This window comes from Jaculus jaculus, chromosome 1, assembly GCF_020740685.1.
Source record: "Jaculus jaculus isolate mJacJac1 chromosome 1, mJacJac1.mat.Y.cur, whole genome shotgun sequence".
NCBI classification, from domain to species: Eukaryota; Metazoa; Chordata; class Mammalia; order Rodentia; family Dipodidae; genus Jaculus; species Jaculus jaculus.
Window position 1 is genome coordinate 160,481,090 of NC_059102.1, and position 13,693 is coordinate 160,494,782.

General features: G+C 44.2%; 1 protein-coding gene across 1 annotated transcript; it reads left to right on the forward strand.

Moving 5' to 3' along the window:
* The first annotated feature begins 10,807 nt into the window (after nt 1–10,807).
* Nucleotides 10,808–11,515, forward strand: LOC123457691 (mitochondrial import receptor subunit TOM5 homolog). The gene is made up of 2 exons (XM_045141908.1): nt 10,808–10,936; nt 11,180–11,515. Exons 1-2 carry the CDS (start codon nt 10,816–10,818, stop codon nt 11,215–11,217), a joined length of 159 nt encoding a protein of 52 aa, XP_044997843.1. The 5' UTR covers nt 10,808–10,815; the 3' UTR covers nt 11,218–11,515.
* The last annotated feature ends 2,178 nt before the right edge of the window (nt 11,516–13,693 follow it).

Consider the following 13,693-nt stretch of genomic DNA (forward strand, 5'->3'; position numbering starts at 1 on the left):
CGAGCCTTGAACCGGGGTCCTTAGGCTTCATAGGCAAGCACTTAACCGCTAAGCCATCTCTCCAGCCCCTGGTCCAGCCATTACGGAAATCAGTGTGGAGGTTCCTAAAACAGCTAAAAACAGATTTACCATATGACCCAGCTATAGCTCTCCTAGGCATTTATCATAAGGACTCATCTCATTACCTTAGAGATACTTGCTCAACCATGTTTACTGCCACTCAATTCACAATAGCTGGGAAATGGAATCAGCCTAGATGTCCCTCAACTGATGAGTAGATAATAAAGATATGGCACATTTATACAATGGAGTTCTACTCAGCAGTAAAGAAAAATGAAGTTATGAAATTTGTAGGAAAATGGATAGATCTAGAAAGGATTATACTAAGTGATTTAACGCAGGCCCAGAAATCCAAGTATTGCATGTTCTCTCTCATATGTGGACCCTACAGATGATTGGACTTCTGTGTGAGTAGGAAGAAAATTCAGTAGCAAAGTCCAGTAAGCTAGAAAAGAGATATAAAGGGAAGAGAAAGGATGGGAAGGGGGTACTTAATAGGATGGTAAGTAAGTAGAAGAATAGATTGAAAGGGGCAAAAAGGCCCAAGAGAGGTCAGGGGAAAAGATTGAGTAAAGGAAAGGTGGAGGGAGGGATAATCAAAATCTGAGATGATATAAATAAATCATATGGAAACCTACTTTTCTGGGCAATGGAACACTCAGGAGCCATAGACTGTTGCTAGAAAATTTTCAGTGCCAGGTATGGGACACCTTCCAGTGAGTTGTTGGCCAGGGAGCTCCCTGATGCCCCCAAAACATTATAGGCCATTACCGAGGCCCTTGGTTTCCCACCAGGAATAGATGGTAAGACTCTATTGCTGAAGACTCTACATACTTAGGCTGCAAGGCCACTGACAAATCCTGCTGGAGCTGAGCTGATAACCTCCTCCACGTAGACCAGCTGACAGAAAGCTGGAAGAAGCCATTCTGCATGCAGTTCAATGGGAGAGAGAGAAATTACCAGTGAAAATACTCATCAGTGGACACTGCAAGCCTTATATTTGGCCAGCCAGGCCAACTGAGCTAATGGGTACAATAGTGGCACGTCTGTCATGGTGGAAACTAACTGCCCTCTAATTGGACTGAAGGCCTGCTCCATGGGAGGGAATACATCCCTGATACTAAGAACTTAAAACAGGGGTAGTCATGAACCCGAGGGGTGTATAAAGTCTGCTGCTGACTGGATAAATGTGTATACTATGCTTATCAAACTGCCCAGTAAACACTTCTCTTAACATTCATACCCTTATATTAGTGCTACTCTCTCTCTTTTTTTTTTTTTTTTTTTTTTTTTTTTGGTTTTTCGAGGTAGGGTCTCACTCTGGTCCAGGCTGACCTGGAATTAACTCTGTAGTCTCAGGGTGGCCTTGAACTCATGGCAATCCTTCTACCTCTGCCTCCCGAGTGCTGGGATTAAAGGCGTGCGCCACCACGCCCGGCTTTACTCTCATTTTTGGTAGAGAATATTCTCTTTTCAGATGGCAGTGACCTTGGGATGACTCAGAAGGCATCATAGTGCTGGGAAGAAGTGACAGCAGTGCTCAGCACTGCAATATCTCTATCACATCTTCCAAGACTCAGGGTCTATTGTGGAAGAGAGGTGGCAAAAAGAATGTAAGAGCCAAAGAAAGGGTAGGACTCCTTACAACGTGCTCCCCCCAGACACAAAATGGCCTGGATATCCAGGACCTCACACCGCCAGACACTACACAAGACCATCATAATAGGAGGAAAAGATGATGACATCAAAATAGAAAAGAAAGACTGATTGAGAGGGGGAGGGGATGTGATGGAGAATGGAGTTTCAAAGGGGAAAGTGGGGGGAGGGAGGGCCTTACCATGGGATATTTTTGTAATCATGGAAGTTGTTAATAAAAAATTTTGAAAAGAAAATAATTATTTATTGGGCTGGAGAGATGTCTCAATGGTTAGGCACTTACTTGCAAAACCTAAGGACTCAGGTTTTAATTCCCCAGTACCCACTTAAGCCAGATGCACAATGTGACACATATGCCTGGAGTTTGTTTGCAGTGGCTGGAGGCCCTGGCACACCCATTCTCTCTTTTATATTTGCCTTTTTCTCTATATAATAATAATAAAAAAAGAATTTATTGGGCTGGAGAGATTGCTTAAAGGTTAAGGTGCTTAGCTGGGCGTGGTGGCACACACCTTTAATTCCAGCACTTGGGAGGCAGAAGTAGGAGGATCGCTATGAGTTCCAGGCCACCCTGAGACTTCATAGTGAATTCCAGGTCATGCCAGGTGTTGCAGTCCGGTTCGCATTGCTGGTAGAAATCACCCAACCAAGAGTAGCTTCTGGGAAAAAGAGGTTTATTTTGGCTCACAGGCTTGAGGGGAAGCTTCACGATGGCAGGGGAAAACAATGGCATGAGCAGAGGGTGGACATCACCCCCTGGCAAGCATAAGATGGACCACAGCAACAGAAGGGTGTGCCAAACACTGGCATGGGGAAACTGGTTATAAAGCCCATAAGCCTGCCCCCAACAATATACTCCCTCCAGGAGGCATTAATTCCCAAATATCCATCAGCTGGGAACCTAGCATTCACAACACCTAAGTTTATGGGGGACACCTGAATCAAACCACCACATTCTGCCCCTGGCCCCCATAAACTGATATCCATACATGATGTAAAATACAATGCTTTCAGTCTGACTTTAAAAGTCCCCATAGTTTTTGAGCTGTCTGGCTATTTTTTTTTAATTTATCTTTTCTTAGGTAGATATTTAGATGTATCTTTTTTTTTTTAATTTTTTTTTCTTTGTTTATTTATTTGAGAGCGACAGACACAGAGAGAAAGACAGATAGAGGGAGAGAGAGAGAATGGGCGCGCCAGGGCTTCCAGCCTCTGCAAACGAATTCCAGACGTGTGCGCCCCCTTGTACATCTGGCTAACGTGGGACCTGGGGAACTGAGCCTCGAACCGGGGTCCTTAGGCTTCACAGGCAAGCGCTTAACCGCTAAGCCATCTCTCCAGCCCAAAAGTCCCCATAGTTTTTATCAATCCCACTGATGTTCATACATCCCCATAGTCCAAGATCTTTTAACTGAGCCATAATACCAAAAAATAACCTCAAAAAACCCATAATGGCACAGAATAAATGTTCACACTGCAATAGATGGCATTGGGCATAGCAAAGAAAATTCAACCAATACAAGATTCTAAACAACCAGGGCAAACATCAAACTCTGTAGCTTCAAGTCCAGCAACTCTAGCCAGTGACAAACCTTCAAGTCCGATAATTCTAACCAGTAACAAGTCTCTGGCATTCCAATTCCGCCCCTCCAGCTAGGCTACTCACAGTCCTGGGAAACTTCATCGGGGCCGGCAGCTCCTCGGCAGCCATCTCATGGTCCCGGCATCTCCACTGGGTCTCTACTGCAATCCACGGTTCATCCTCATGGCCCCATGGGGTCTCTATGCAGGCAACCAGCAAACCCACTTCACACTGCCCATGGCCATTTCCAAAACACAAGACCGTGTTGCAAACTCAATGACCCTCTTTCCAGCATTTCTTATACTCCACAATACCAGGTAGGGTGCCAATTTGTTAATCCAGGGGGGAATAAAGCAGACTTTGAAGAACAGGACTCCTTGAGCACTCAGGCCCCTTCAAAAGAGTCTACATTCTTCTTGTTGCCCCAGCGCAGGTCAGCTAGCCCAGTCTCAAAGGTCGTAATCTATCAGTTGCAGCTGAACGGGCAACAGTTCACCCAAAGATTTTTCTTTCTGTGCCATATTCCTCTGCTCACACCAGTTCATTTCTACGCAAAGCAACCCTGCACAACTTCTCAGGACATGGGCATAAGAGCAAGCTTCTCACACAAACTGCTAGCCCAGTCCAGGCACAGCTCTTTCTCACCCTCATAAGCCAAACCTCACAGTCCATAGTTCTTACTGCCTTCAGGTCTTTTTTTCAGTTCTGACCAGGATAGACCATCAAGCTGTACTTACAGCACTGCAAAGCATCTCTTAGGCCAAGGTTTCAAATCCTGCCACATTCCTCTTGAAAATCAGCTCCAAAAGACCAAAGCCACACAGTCAGGTGTCTAGCAGCAACCCCACTTCTGGTACCACTTTACTGTTGCAGTCCGGTTCGCATTGCTGGTAGAAATCATCCAACCAAGAGTAGCTTCTGGAAAAAAGAGGTTTATTTTGGCTCACAGGCTTGAGGGGAAGCTTCACGATGGCAAGGGAAAACGATGGCATGAGCAGAGGGTGGACATCACCCCCTGGCAAACATAAGATGGACCACAGCAACAGAAGGGTGTGCCAAACACTGGCATGGGGAAACTGGCTATAAAGCCCATAAGCCTGCCCCCAACAATACACTCCCTCCAGGAGGCATTAATTCCCAAATATCCATCAGCTGGGAACCTAGCATTCACAACACCTAAATTTATGGGGGACATCTGAATCAAACCACCACACCGGGCTACAGCAAGACTCTACCTCGAAAAAGAAAAAGAAAGAGGTTACAGTGCTTGCCTGAAAAGCCTAAGGACCCAGGTTTGATTCCCTAGTATCCACATAAGCCAGATGCACAAGGTGGAGAATGCATCTGGAGTTCATTTGCAGTGGTTGTACACCCATTCGCTTCTCTCTCAAATAATTAAATAAATAAACATTTTTTAAAAAAATTTAAAAGCTGGGCATGGTGGCACACACCTTTAATGCCAGCACACATGAGGCAGAGGTAGGAAGATGGCCATTGTGTTTGAAGCCACCCTGAGACTACATAGGTTAGCCTGGGCTAGAGTGAGATCCTACCTTGTTAAAACAAACAAAAAAAATTAAAAAAAAAATTTTTTAGCCAAGTGTGGTGGCACATGCCCTTAATACCAGCACTTGGGAGGCACTGGTAGGAGGTTTAGTCTCAAACTCCCAGCCCTGCCCAGGCAGGGTCTCACTCTAGCCTGGGCTGACTTTGGGCTCACTCTGTAGTCCTAGGTAGTCCCTAAGTACTGGGATTAAAGGCACGTGCCATCATGTCCAGCGCCCTCCTTGACCTTTTCAACTTGGTTTTAGGCTTTATTAGGCAGCCATTACTCTACAGAAGGGTTTAAAAGAGAGCCAGACAATAAATATTTTCAGCTGTTCCAGGCCATAAGGGCTCTGTCACCATAGTATAAAATTAGCCATGGACAATACGTAAACAAATTCACACACATAGCTGTATTTGGCCCCTGGTGGTCTAGATTTGGGCAGCCTATCTTCACAGGCTGCAGATTTTGGTCCCTGTTCCTACCTCATAGTCTCACTGGAGTCTCACATTGATGCCCAGCATATTATTGAAGTTATCTCCAAGCTAACTAGGCCATAACTCAGCTTCTCCCAGTACTTTAATATCTCCACTCTACTCCACTCCCAACCTTACAAAGTCTCAGCGTGCACGTGTGCACCTAGCCCCCAAGTAAGCATTCAGAGCAGCCACACACAGACCTCAGGTCTCTCCCTCCACACAAATTCTACCTTTCAACCACCATGCCTTGTGATTTCATCCCTACCTGCTTCAGAAGCCCTCACTCTGAGCTCTGTTTTCTAGCTCAGCAGAATTGGTGTGTTCTACTTGGCTGCAAACTGTTCCCAGGTAGAGGTTAGGAGCCACAGTTAATCTAGGGTCCACCTTAACTGTTGCCCTTCTCTCAGTGATCAGTCCTACAAATTGTTGAAAGCTAATAATTATTGCCTTACATATTTTTTTCCCAGTTTTATAGTAGTTTACAATGGGAAGACTCTGACATGGTCTGAATTAGGTGTCTGATTTAAGCCTGAATCCTAAAACAATGTTTTTTTTTTTATTTTTTGTTTTTCATTTTTTTGTTTTTTTGAGGTAGGATCTCACTCTAGCTCAGACTGACCTGGAATTCACTTTGTAGTCTCAAGGTGATCTCGAACTCAGGGTGATCCTCCTACCTCTGTGTTCTGAGTGCTGGGACTAAAGGTGTATGCCACCATGCCTAGCTTAAAAAAAATCTTTTTGTTTTTGTTTTTATTTTTCAAGGTAGGGTCTCACTCTATCCCAGGCTGACCTGGAACTCACTATATAGTCTCAGGGTGGCCTCAAACTCATGGCAATCCTTCCTACCTCTGCCTCCCAAGTGCTGGGATTAAAGGCGTGCACCACCATGCCCAGCAATAAATATTTTTTTAAAAAGATATCGGCATGTGTTCAAATATAAGCCCCTTCAGATCGCAGAAAATCTGCTCCTTCTTGTAGTCAAATCTTCAGAGGTTTCCTAAACCACTTTTCATGAACCAGTGAATATTCGAGAAAACTAAATTGAAACCTATATAAAAGCTTCCTTGTAACACATGCCATAAGATATAATCTTCTACTTATCAGTCTTTAACATCTACCTGAGTTTTCAAAATTTCTACACTTCACAAGGTTATAGCTATTTTATATACACTGGCTGTAGAATACAATAAAACAGTATAGGGCTAAAGAGATATCTTAGAGTTGACGGTGCTTGCTTGTGAAGCCTAAGAACTCATGTTAGAATCTCCAGGTCCCATGTAAGCCAGACTGGCACAAGGCTTCACACATGTTTGATTGCAGTGGCTAGAGGCCCTGGCACACCACTTCTCTCTCTCTCTCCTTTCTTACTTTTAATTGTTTTGTTCATTTTTATTTATTAATTTGAGAGTGACAGAGAGAGAGAGAAAGAGGTAAATAGAGAGAATGGACATGCCAGGGCTTCCAGCCACTGCAAACAAACTCCAGAAGCACGCGCCCCCTTGTGCAACTGGCTAACGTGGGTCCTGGGGAGTTGAGCCTTGAACCGGGATTCTTAGGCTTCACAGGCAAGCACTTAACCACTAAGCCATCTCTCCAGCCCTCTCTCTCCTTTTCTTTTCTTTTTTTAAAAAAGGACAGTCTGTTGGGCTTGCCTCAAAAAAACAAAAAACTGTAAACAGGCCAGGCATGGTGATGGTGGCACAGATAGGAGGATCACCGTGAGTTTGACCTGGAATTCAAATTTCAGGTCAAACTCATGGTGATCCTCCTACCTCCGCCTCTCAAGTGCTGGGATTAAAGGCATGTGCCACCATACCTGGCTCAGAATTGGGATCTTTTTTGGTTTATTTTAATATTTTATTGATTTATTTGAGAAAGAGAGAGAAAAAAGCAGAAAGGGAGAGAGAGAGAATAGTTGTGCCAGGGCTTTTAGCCCTGCAAATGAACTCCAGACACATGCACTACCTTGTACATCTGGCTTATGTGGGTCCTGGGGAATCAAACCTGGGTCCTTTGGCTTTGCAGGCAAGTACCTTAAGCACTAAACCATCTCCCCAGCTCAAGAACTGGGATCTTGATTGGATCTGAGGCCACTCCACAAGAGGAAGGAATTCATACCAGATACTGAAAACCTAGTCAAAAGCATATGACTGGTGTGGTGGTTTGGATCAGATATCCCCCATAAACTCATGTTTTGAATGCTTGGTTCCCAGCTGATGGTAACTTGGAAGGTGGGAACTTGCTGGAGATGTGTTGCTGAGGGTGAACCTTGAGGTTTATTAGCCTCAGGCTTACCAATGTTAGTTGCCAGGATAGCCTGCTGTTGCTATCCACCTGTTTCAAGGAGGTGATTTCCAGGCTATGTTTACCATCTTCTCCCAGCTATCATGAAGCTTCACTTTGATTGTTAACCAAAATAAAACACTTTCCTTCCATCAGCTGTTCTTGGTCAGGTGCTTTGCCCCAGCAACATAAAGGTAACTGTAACAGCTGTGAAGAGCCAGGAGGATTGCCAAGAGTTCGAGGCCACCCTAGTACTACATAGTGAATTCCAGATCAGCGTGGGCTAGAGTGAAACCCTTACCTTGAAAAACAAAAGCAAAGCAAAACAAAACAAAAACATCTGGGAAGGTCATAGGCCCTAAGGGAAAGCTACTACTGTTGTGTGGCTAAATACGTTTGTAGATAAGTGCTGCTTTTACTTTAAAAAAATTATGTTTTTCAGTTTATTTAGGAGAGAGGTGGGGGGAGAGAATGGGAGCCCTAGGGCCTCTAGCCACCACAAATGAATTTTAGACACATGAGCCACCATGTGCATCTGACTTACATGGTTTCTGGGAAATCAAACCTAGGTCCTTAGGCTTCACAGGTAAGTACCTTAACTGCTAAACCATCTCTCCAAACCTGATTTCACTTTTTTTGTCAGAGAAACTTGTTCTTGCACTTAGTGATGACTACTATTTTTGTAGCTTTTCTTATTTGTTTTTGTTTTTTGAGGTAGGGTCTCGCTCTAGCCTGGACTAACCTGGAATTCACTATGTAGCCTCAGGATGGCCTCAAATTTATAGTGATCCTCCTACCTCTGCCTCCCAAGTGCCAGGATTAAAGGTATGTGCCACCATACCTGGCTTTATATTTAAAAATAAATATATTATTATAAAAGAAACAAGAAGATAGGCATGGTGGCACATGCCTTTAGCCCCATTAGGCAGGAGGCAGAGGTAGGAGGATCACCTTGAGTTTGAAGCCATCCTGAGACTACATAGTGAATTCCAGGTCTTTCTGGGTTAGAGTGAGACCCTACCTTGAGAAACCAAAACAGGGGGAAAAAAAAGAAGTAGTTTAGGGTTGGGTGAAAGAGATAGCTCAACAGTTAAAGGCATTTGCTTGTAAAGCCTGTTGGCCCTCAGGGTTTGATTCCCCAGTACCACATAAAGCCAGATGCACAAAGTAGTGAACTCACTCTGTGGTCCCAGGCTGGCCTTGAACCCACAGTGATTCCCCCTTTCCTCTGACTCCCAAGTGCTGGGATGAAAGGAATGAGCCAACATGCCCAGCTTGAGACAGGATCTTCTATGTAGCCTTGGCTAGCCTAGTACTCACTGTGTCACCCAGGCTGGCCTAAAACTCATAGCAGTCCTCCTGCTTAATCCTCCAGAGTGCTGGGATTACAGGTGCGCAGGTGCGCACTACCACACTCGACTTCTTTCCCTATTTTAAAGTATTTAGTTGTGGCACCACGCACATTCACAGGGCTGTGGATATAGCTCCATGGTGAGAAATTTGCCTAGCATGTGAGAGACTCCAGGTTCAATCCTGAGCACAATAAAATAAAATAAAATCATGTTATACAACCATCATCATTATTCATTTACAGAACATTTTCATTATCACAAACAGAAGTCCTACCCATTACACAATAACAATAAATTCCCATTTTCCCTGGCAACCTCTCTTCTGCTTTCTGTGAATCTGTCTCTTCCAGTTACCTAATATAAGTGGAAACAGCTTGTTTGGGCTTTTGTATGTAGTTTATTTCACTTAATATTTTCTGAATATTAATTAATTAGTGTTTTTAGAATTTATCCAAGTTGTACCATGGTTCAGAATTTTATTCCTTTTTAAGTCAGTAATATTCCCTTTATGAATATAGCACATTTTATTCATCCCTTCATGTATTGATAGACACTTAGATTATTTTAACTTGTTGCTAGAAATAATGCTGTTATGAACATTGGTTTACAATTGTTTGGGTTCTTGGTTTCAATTACTTTGAGTACTCCTAAGTGTGGAATTGCAGGATTATAAAGTAATTCTGGCCCAGCATGGTGTCTTTAATCCCAGCAGAAGTAGGAGGATCATTGTGAGTTCAAGGACAGCCTGGGACTAGAGTAAATTCTAGTTCACCTTGGGCTAGAGTGAGACCCTACCTCAAAAATAACAACAAAAAGATCCTGTCTCAAAATAGGGGGGGTGTGGAGATTCCAAATTTTGTTAGGTATATTTTAACAAAATTCTTTTGGTTACTTTTGAACCAGGGTCTCACTCCAGCTCAGGCTGACTTGGAACTCATGGTGATCTTCCTACCTCAACCTTCCAAGTGCTGAGATTATAAAGGCATATTCCACCATGCCTGGCTTTAAAAAAATATTTTATTTATTAATTTGCAAGGAGAGAGAGAGAGAGAGAGAATATGAAAATGGGTACACCAGGGACTCTAGCCTCTGCAAAGGAATTCCAGAAACATAAAGAACTCCAGGGCTAGAGAGATGGCTTAGCAGTTAAGGTTCTTGCCTGTGAAGTCAAAGGACCCAGGTTTGATTCCCCAGTACCCATATAAACCAGATGCAAAAGGTAACACATACATCTGGAGTTCATTTACAGTGGCTAGAGGCCCTGGTGCACCCATTTTTTTTTTTATATCTGCCTTTTTCTCTTTCTCTCTCTCAAATAAATTAATTTTTTTTTGCAAAGAGAACTCAATGCCGGGTGTGGTGGCGCACGCCTTTAATCCCAGCACTTGGGAGGCAGAGGTAGGAGGATTGCTGTGAGTTCAAGACCACCCTGAGACTACATAGTGAATTCCAGGTCAGCCTGAGCTAGAGTGAGACCCTATGTCGTAAAACAAACAAACAAAAAACTCCAGATGCATGTACCACTTTGTGCATCTGGCTTCAGAAGGGTGCTGGGGAATTGAACCTAGGTGGTTAGGCTTTTAAGCAAGCACCTTTAACTGCTGAGCCATCTCTCCAACCCCACAAAATTCTCTCTTTCTTTTTAAAGTTTTGAGAACCTACACTTTTTTTTTTTTTTTTTTTTTTTTGAGATCGGGTCTCACTCTAGCCAGGCTGACCTGGAATTCACTATGTAGTCTCAGGGTGACCTCAGACTCATGGCGATCCTCCTACCTCTGCCTCCCCAGTGCTGGGAGTAAAGGCATGTGCAACCATGCCTGGTTTAAAAATATTTTATTTGGGTGAGGTTGAGCCGCGATGTTCCGGATCAAAGGCCTCGCTCCAAAGCTGGACCCGGAGGAGATGAAAAGCAAGATGCGTGAGGATGTGCTCTCCTCCATACGGAATTTCCTCATCTACGTGGCCCTGCTGCAAGTCAGTGAGTGTCCTCAGGCTGAGACCCCCCTCGCCCACACCACCCGTCAGCTTCCAGCTCTGCTAGCTGTCCTGGGTCGTGGGATGCTGAGCTGAGCAGGCTGGGTGCCCGCCTGGGACTTGGCCCTAGTCCGCGCAGTCCAAGGTCTGTCCGTCATGGGGAAGGACCCAAATGCATGTGGTGGCCCAGTGGCGTGGTTGGTCACTCTGGCTTTGCCCGGTCTTAAGAGCATTTGTATTTAAGGAGCTTCTCCATTTATCTTGAAGAAATTGGACAGCATATGAGGATGGGCAGTTGCATGAAAATACATGACATGAGGAACGTGGCTACAGTTTCTACCCTGTCCTTAATGAATTGGCCCAGAAAGGTATAAGAACTGCTTGAATGGACAAAAAATTCTACTTGCAAGAACAAGTAGGGCTGTGGTGACAGGCCTTCATAGCTAAAATATAAATAATTTGGGAAGTACAAAAAGATGTTGGGTGCCCTTATTCCTGTGATACTTGGCCTCTGTGAGTGTTGATATAACTGTAAATCATGTCTGACTCCACTTTCTGGCCAGTGTGATTTTAAGGGGATTGTGCCTGGAGCAGTATTGTCTCCGCAGTCTCTTGTCTACATTTGACTTCTGTGCAGAGTGTATGTGTGAAGATGAGTTTTATGGAAGTCTGAACACACAATGACTCAGAAGCACAGAACCATTAGTCTATATTTTTAATAAACATACCAATGCAGAAAAAAATTATTTAATTATTTACATGCAGAAAGAGACAGAAGAGAAACATACAGAGAAAGAGAATGGGTGTGCCAGGGACTCTAGCCACTGCATAGGAACTTCTGATGCATGTGCCACTTTGTGCACCTGGCTTTATGTGGGTTCTGGGTCATTGAACCTAGGTTGTTAGGCTTTGTAGGCAAGTGCTTTAACCACTGAGCAATCTCTCCAGCCCAACACTCTTTTTTCTATAATTTAAAAAAAATTATTTTTATTTATTATAGAGAGAAAATGAGAGTGAGAATGAGTGTGCCAGGGCCTCTAGCCACTGCAAACAAACTCCAGATGCATGCACCACCATGTGCATCTTGCTTATATGGGTTGTAGAGAATTGAACCTGGGTCCTTAGACTTCACAGGCAAGTGCCTTAACTGCTAAACCATCTCTCCAGCCCTTTTTTTTTAAAGTCATATTTATTTATTTATTTATTTGAGAGTGAGAAAGAGGCAGAGAGAGAGAGGGAATAAGGGAGGGAGAGAGTGGGAACGCCAGTTTTCAAGGCAGCACCTTGCTCTAGCCCAGGCTGACCTGGAATTCACTATGTAGTCTCAGGTGGCCTTGAACTCATGACAATCCTCTTACCACTGCCTCCCAAATGCTGGGATTAAAGGCATATGTCACCATGCGCAGCTCAACTCCCTCTTTTACCCAGACCTGTTACCACCCCACAGCTATCTCTAGCTTGAGTCAGGCCAGCAGCTGGGACCCTGTGTTAGCCTGGGCTTGAGTCTCCCAGATACCTGGGTACCCACATTGAAGAGGGTAAACCTGGCCTAGCCAAGAGGAGAAGCACTAGCTCTCAGATGAGCTTTGTCACCATGAGAATGGCTTTGTGTCTAGGCATAAGAGTAATGGACTCTCCTCTAGTCTTTCTGGTGACAGACAGATACTTGACTAATCTGGAAAGTTGAAAATGAGCCCTAAATTCTGGCTGAAATGGGAAAGAAGGAGGGTCACTCTAGTAGTTGGCTAGCTAGGGACTGTGGCCCCAACAGGCAAATGCTGTCATTTCACTGATAAGAGCCAGTGAAGAACACTGGTCTCAATGCCACTATTTTTAAAAAATATTTTATGAGAAAAAGAAGGAGAGGGAGAGAGAAAGATAAAGACACACACACACACACACACACACACACACACACACAGAGAGAGAGAGAGAGACAGACAGAGTGAGAGAATGGGCACATTAGGGCCTCTAGCCACTGCAAATGAAATCCAGATGCATGTGCCACCATATGCATTTGGCTAATATGGGTTCTGGGGAATCAAACCAGGGTTATTAGGCATCCCAGGCAAGCATCTTAACCACTAATCCATCTCTCCAGCCTTCAATGCCACTATTTAGTTCAATGACCCTTATGATGAAAAGTGAAGTCCTAGCAGGGTGTGGTGGCGCATGCCTTTAATCCCAGCACTTGGGAGGCAGAGGTAGGAGGACTGACATGAGTTGGATGACACCCTGAGGCTCCATAATGAATTCCAGGTCAGCCTAGGCTAGAGTGAGACCCTACCTCGAAAAACCAACAAAAAGAAAGAAAGAAAGAAAGACAGAAAAAGAGAGAGAGAGAGAGAGAGAGAGAGAGAGAGAGAGAGAGAGAGAGAAAGAAAGAAAGAAAGAAAGAAAGAAAGAAAGAAAGAAAGAAAGAAAGAAAGAAGAAAAAAAAGAAAGGAAGAAAGAAAAGTGAAGTCCTAACACAAGACGTTCCTGCTGCTGCTGAGGCCCAGTGAAGTCTCACACAACAGATAGTGCTTTGCAAGTGTATCATCATGCTCCTGAAGCCAGCTACCACAGGCCTCTGTGATGATTTCTTCTTAAGCTCCAGGACTAGAGTTACCAGGCTTCACACTTGATTTAGATGTAAAGGAATCCTGGCATTGCCTTCAGGCACTTACCTGCAGCCAGTGGAACAGGGGCAAACTGCAGAGACAGGACACAGTGAGAGCAGGACTCTAGGTACAAGCAAGGGCCATCAGAAGGAGGATAA

Coding starts and splice junctions, on each gene's coding strand:
- LOC123457691 (XM_045141908.1), top strand. CDS start 10,816: ATGTTCCGGATCAAAGGCCTCGCTCCAAAGCTGGACCCGGAGGAGATG. Junction 10,937..11,179: donor CGTGGCCCTGCTGCAAGTCA/GTGAGTGTCCTC, acceptor GTATTTAAGGAG/CTTCTCCATTTATCTTGAAG.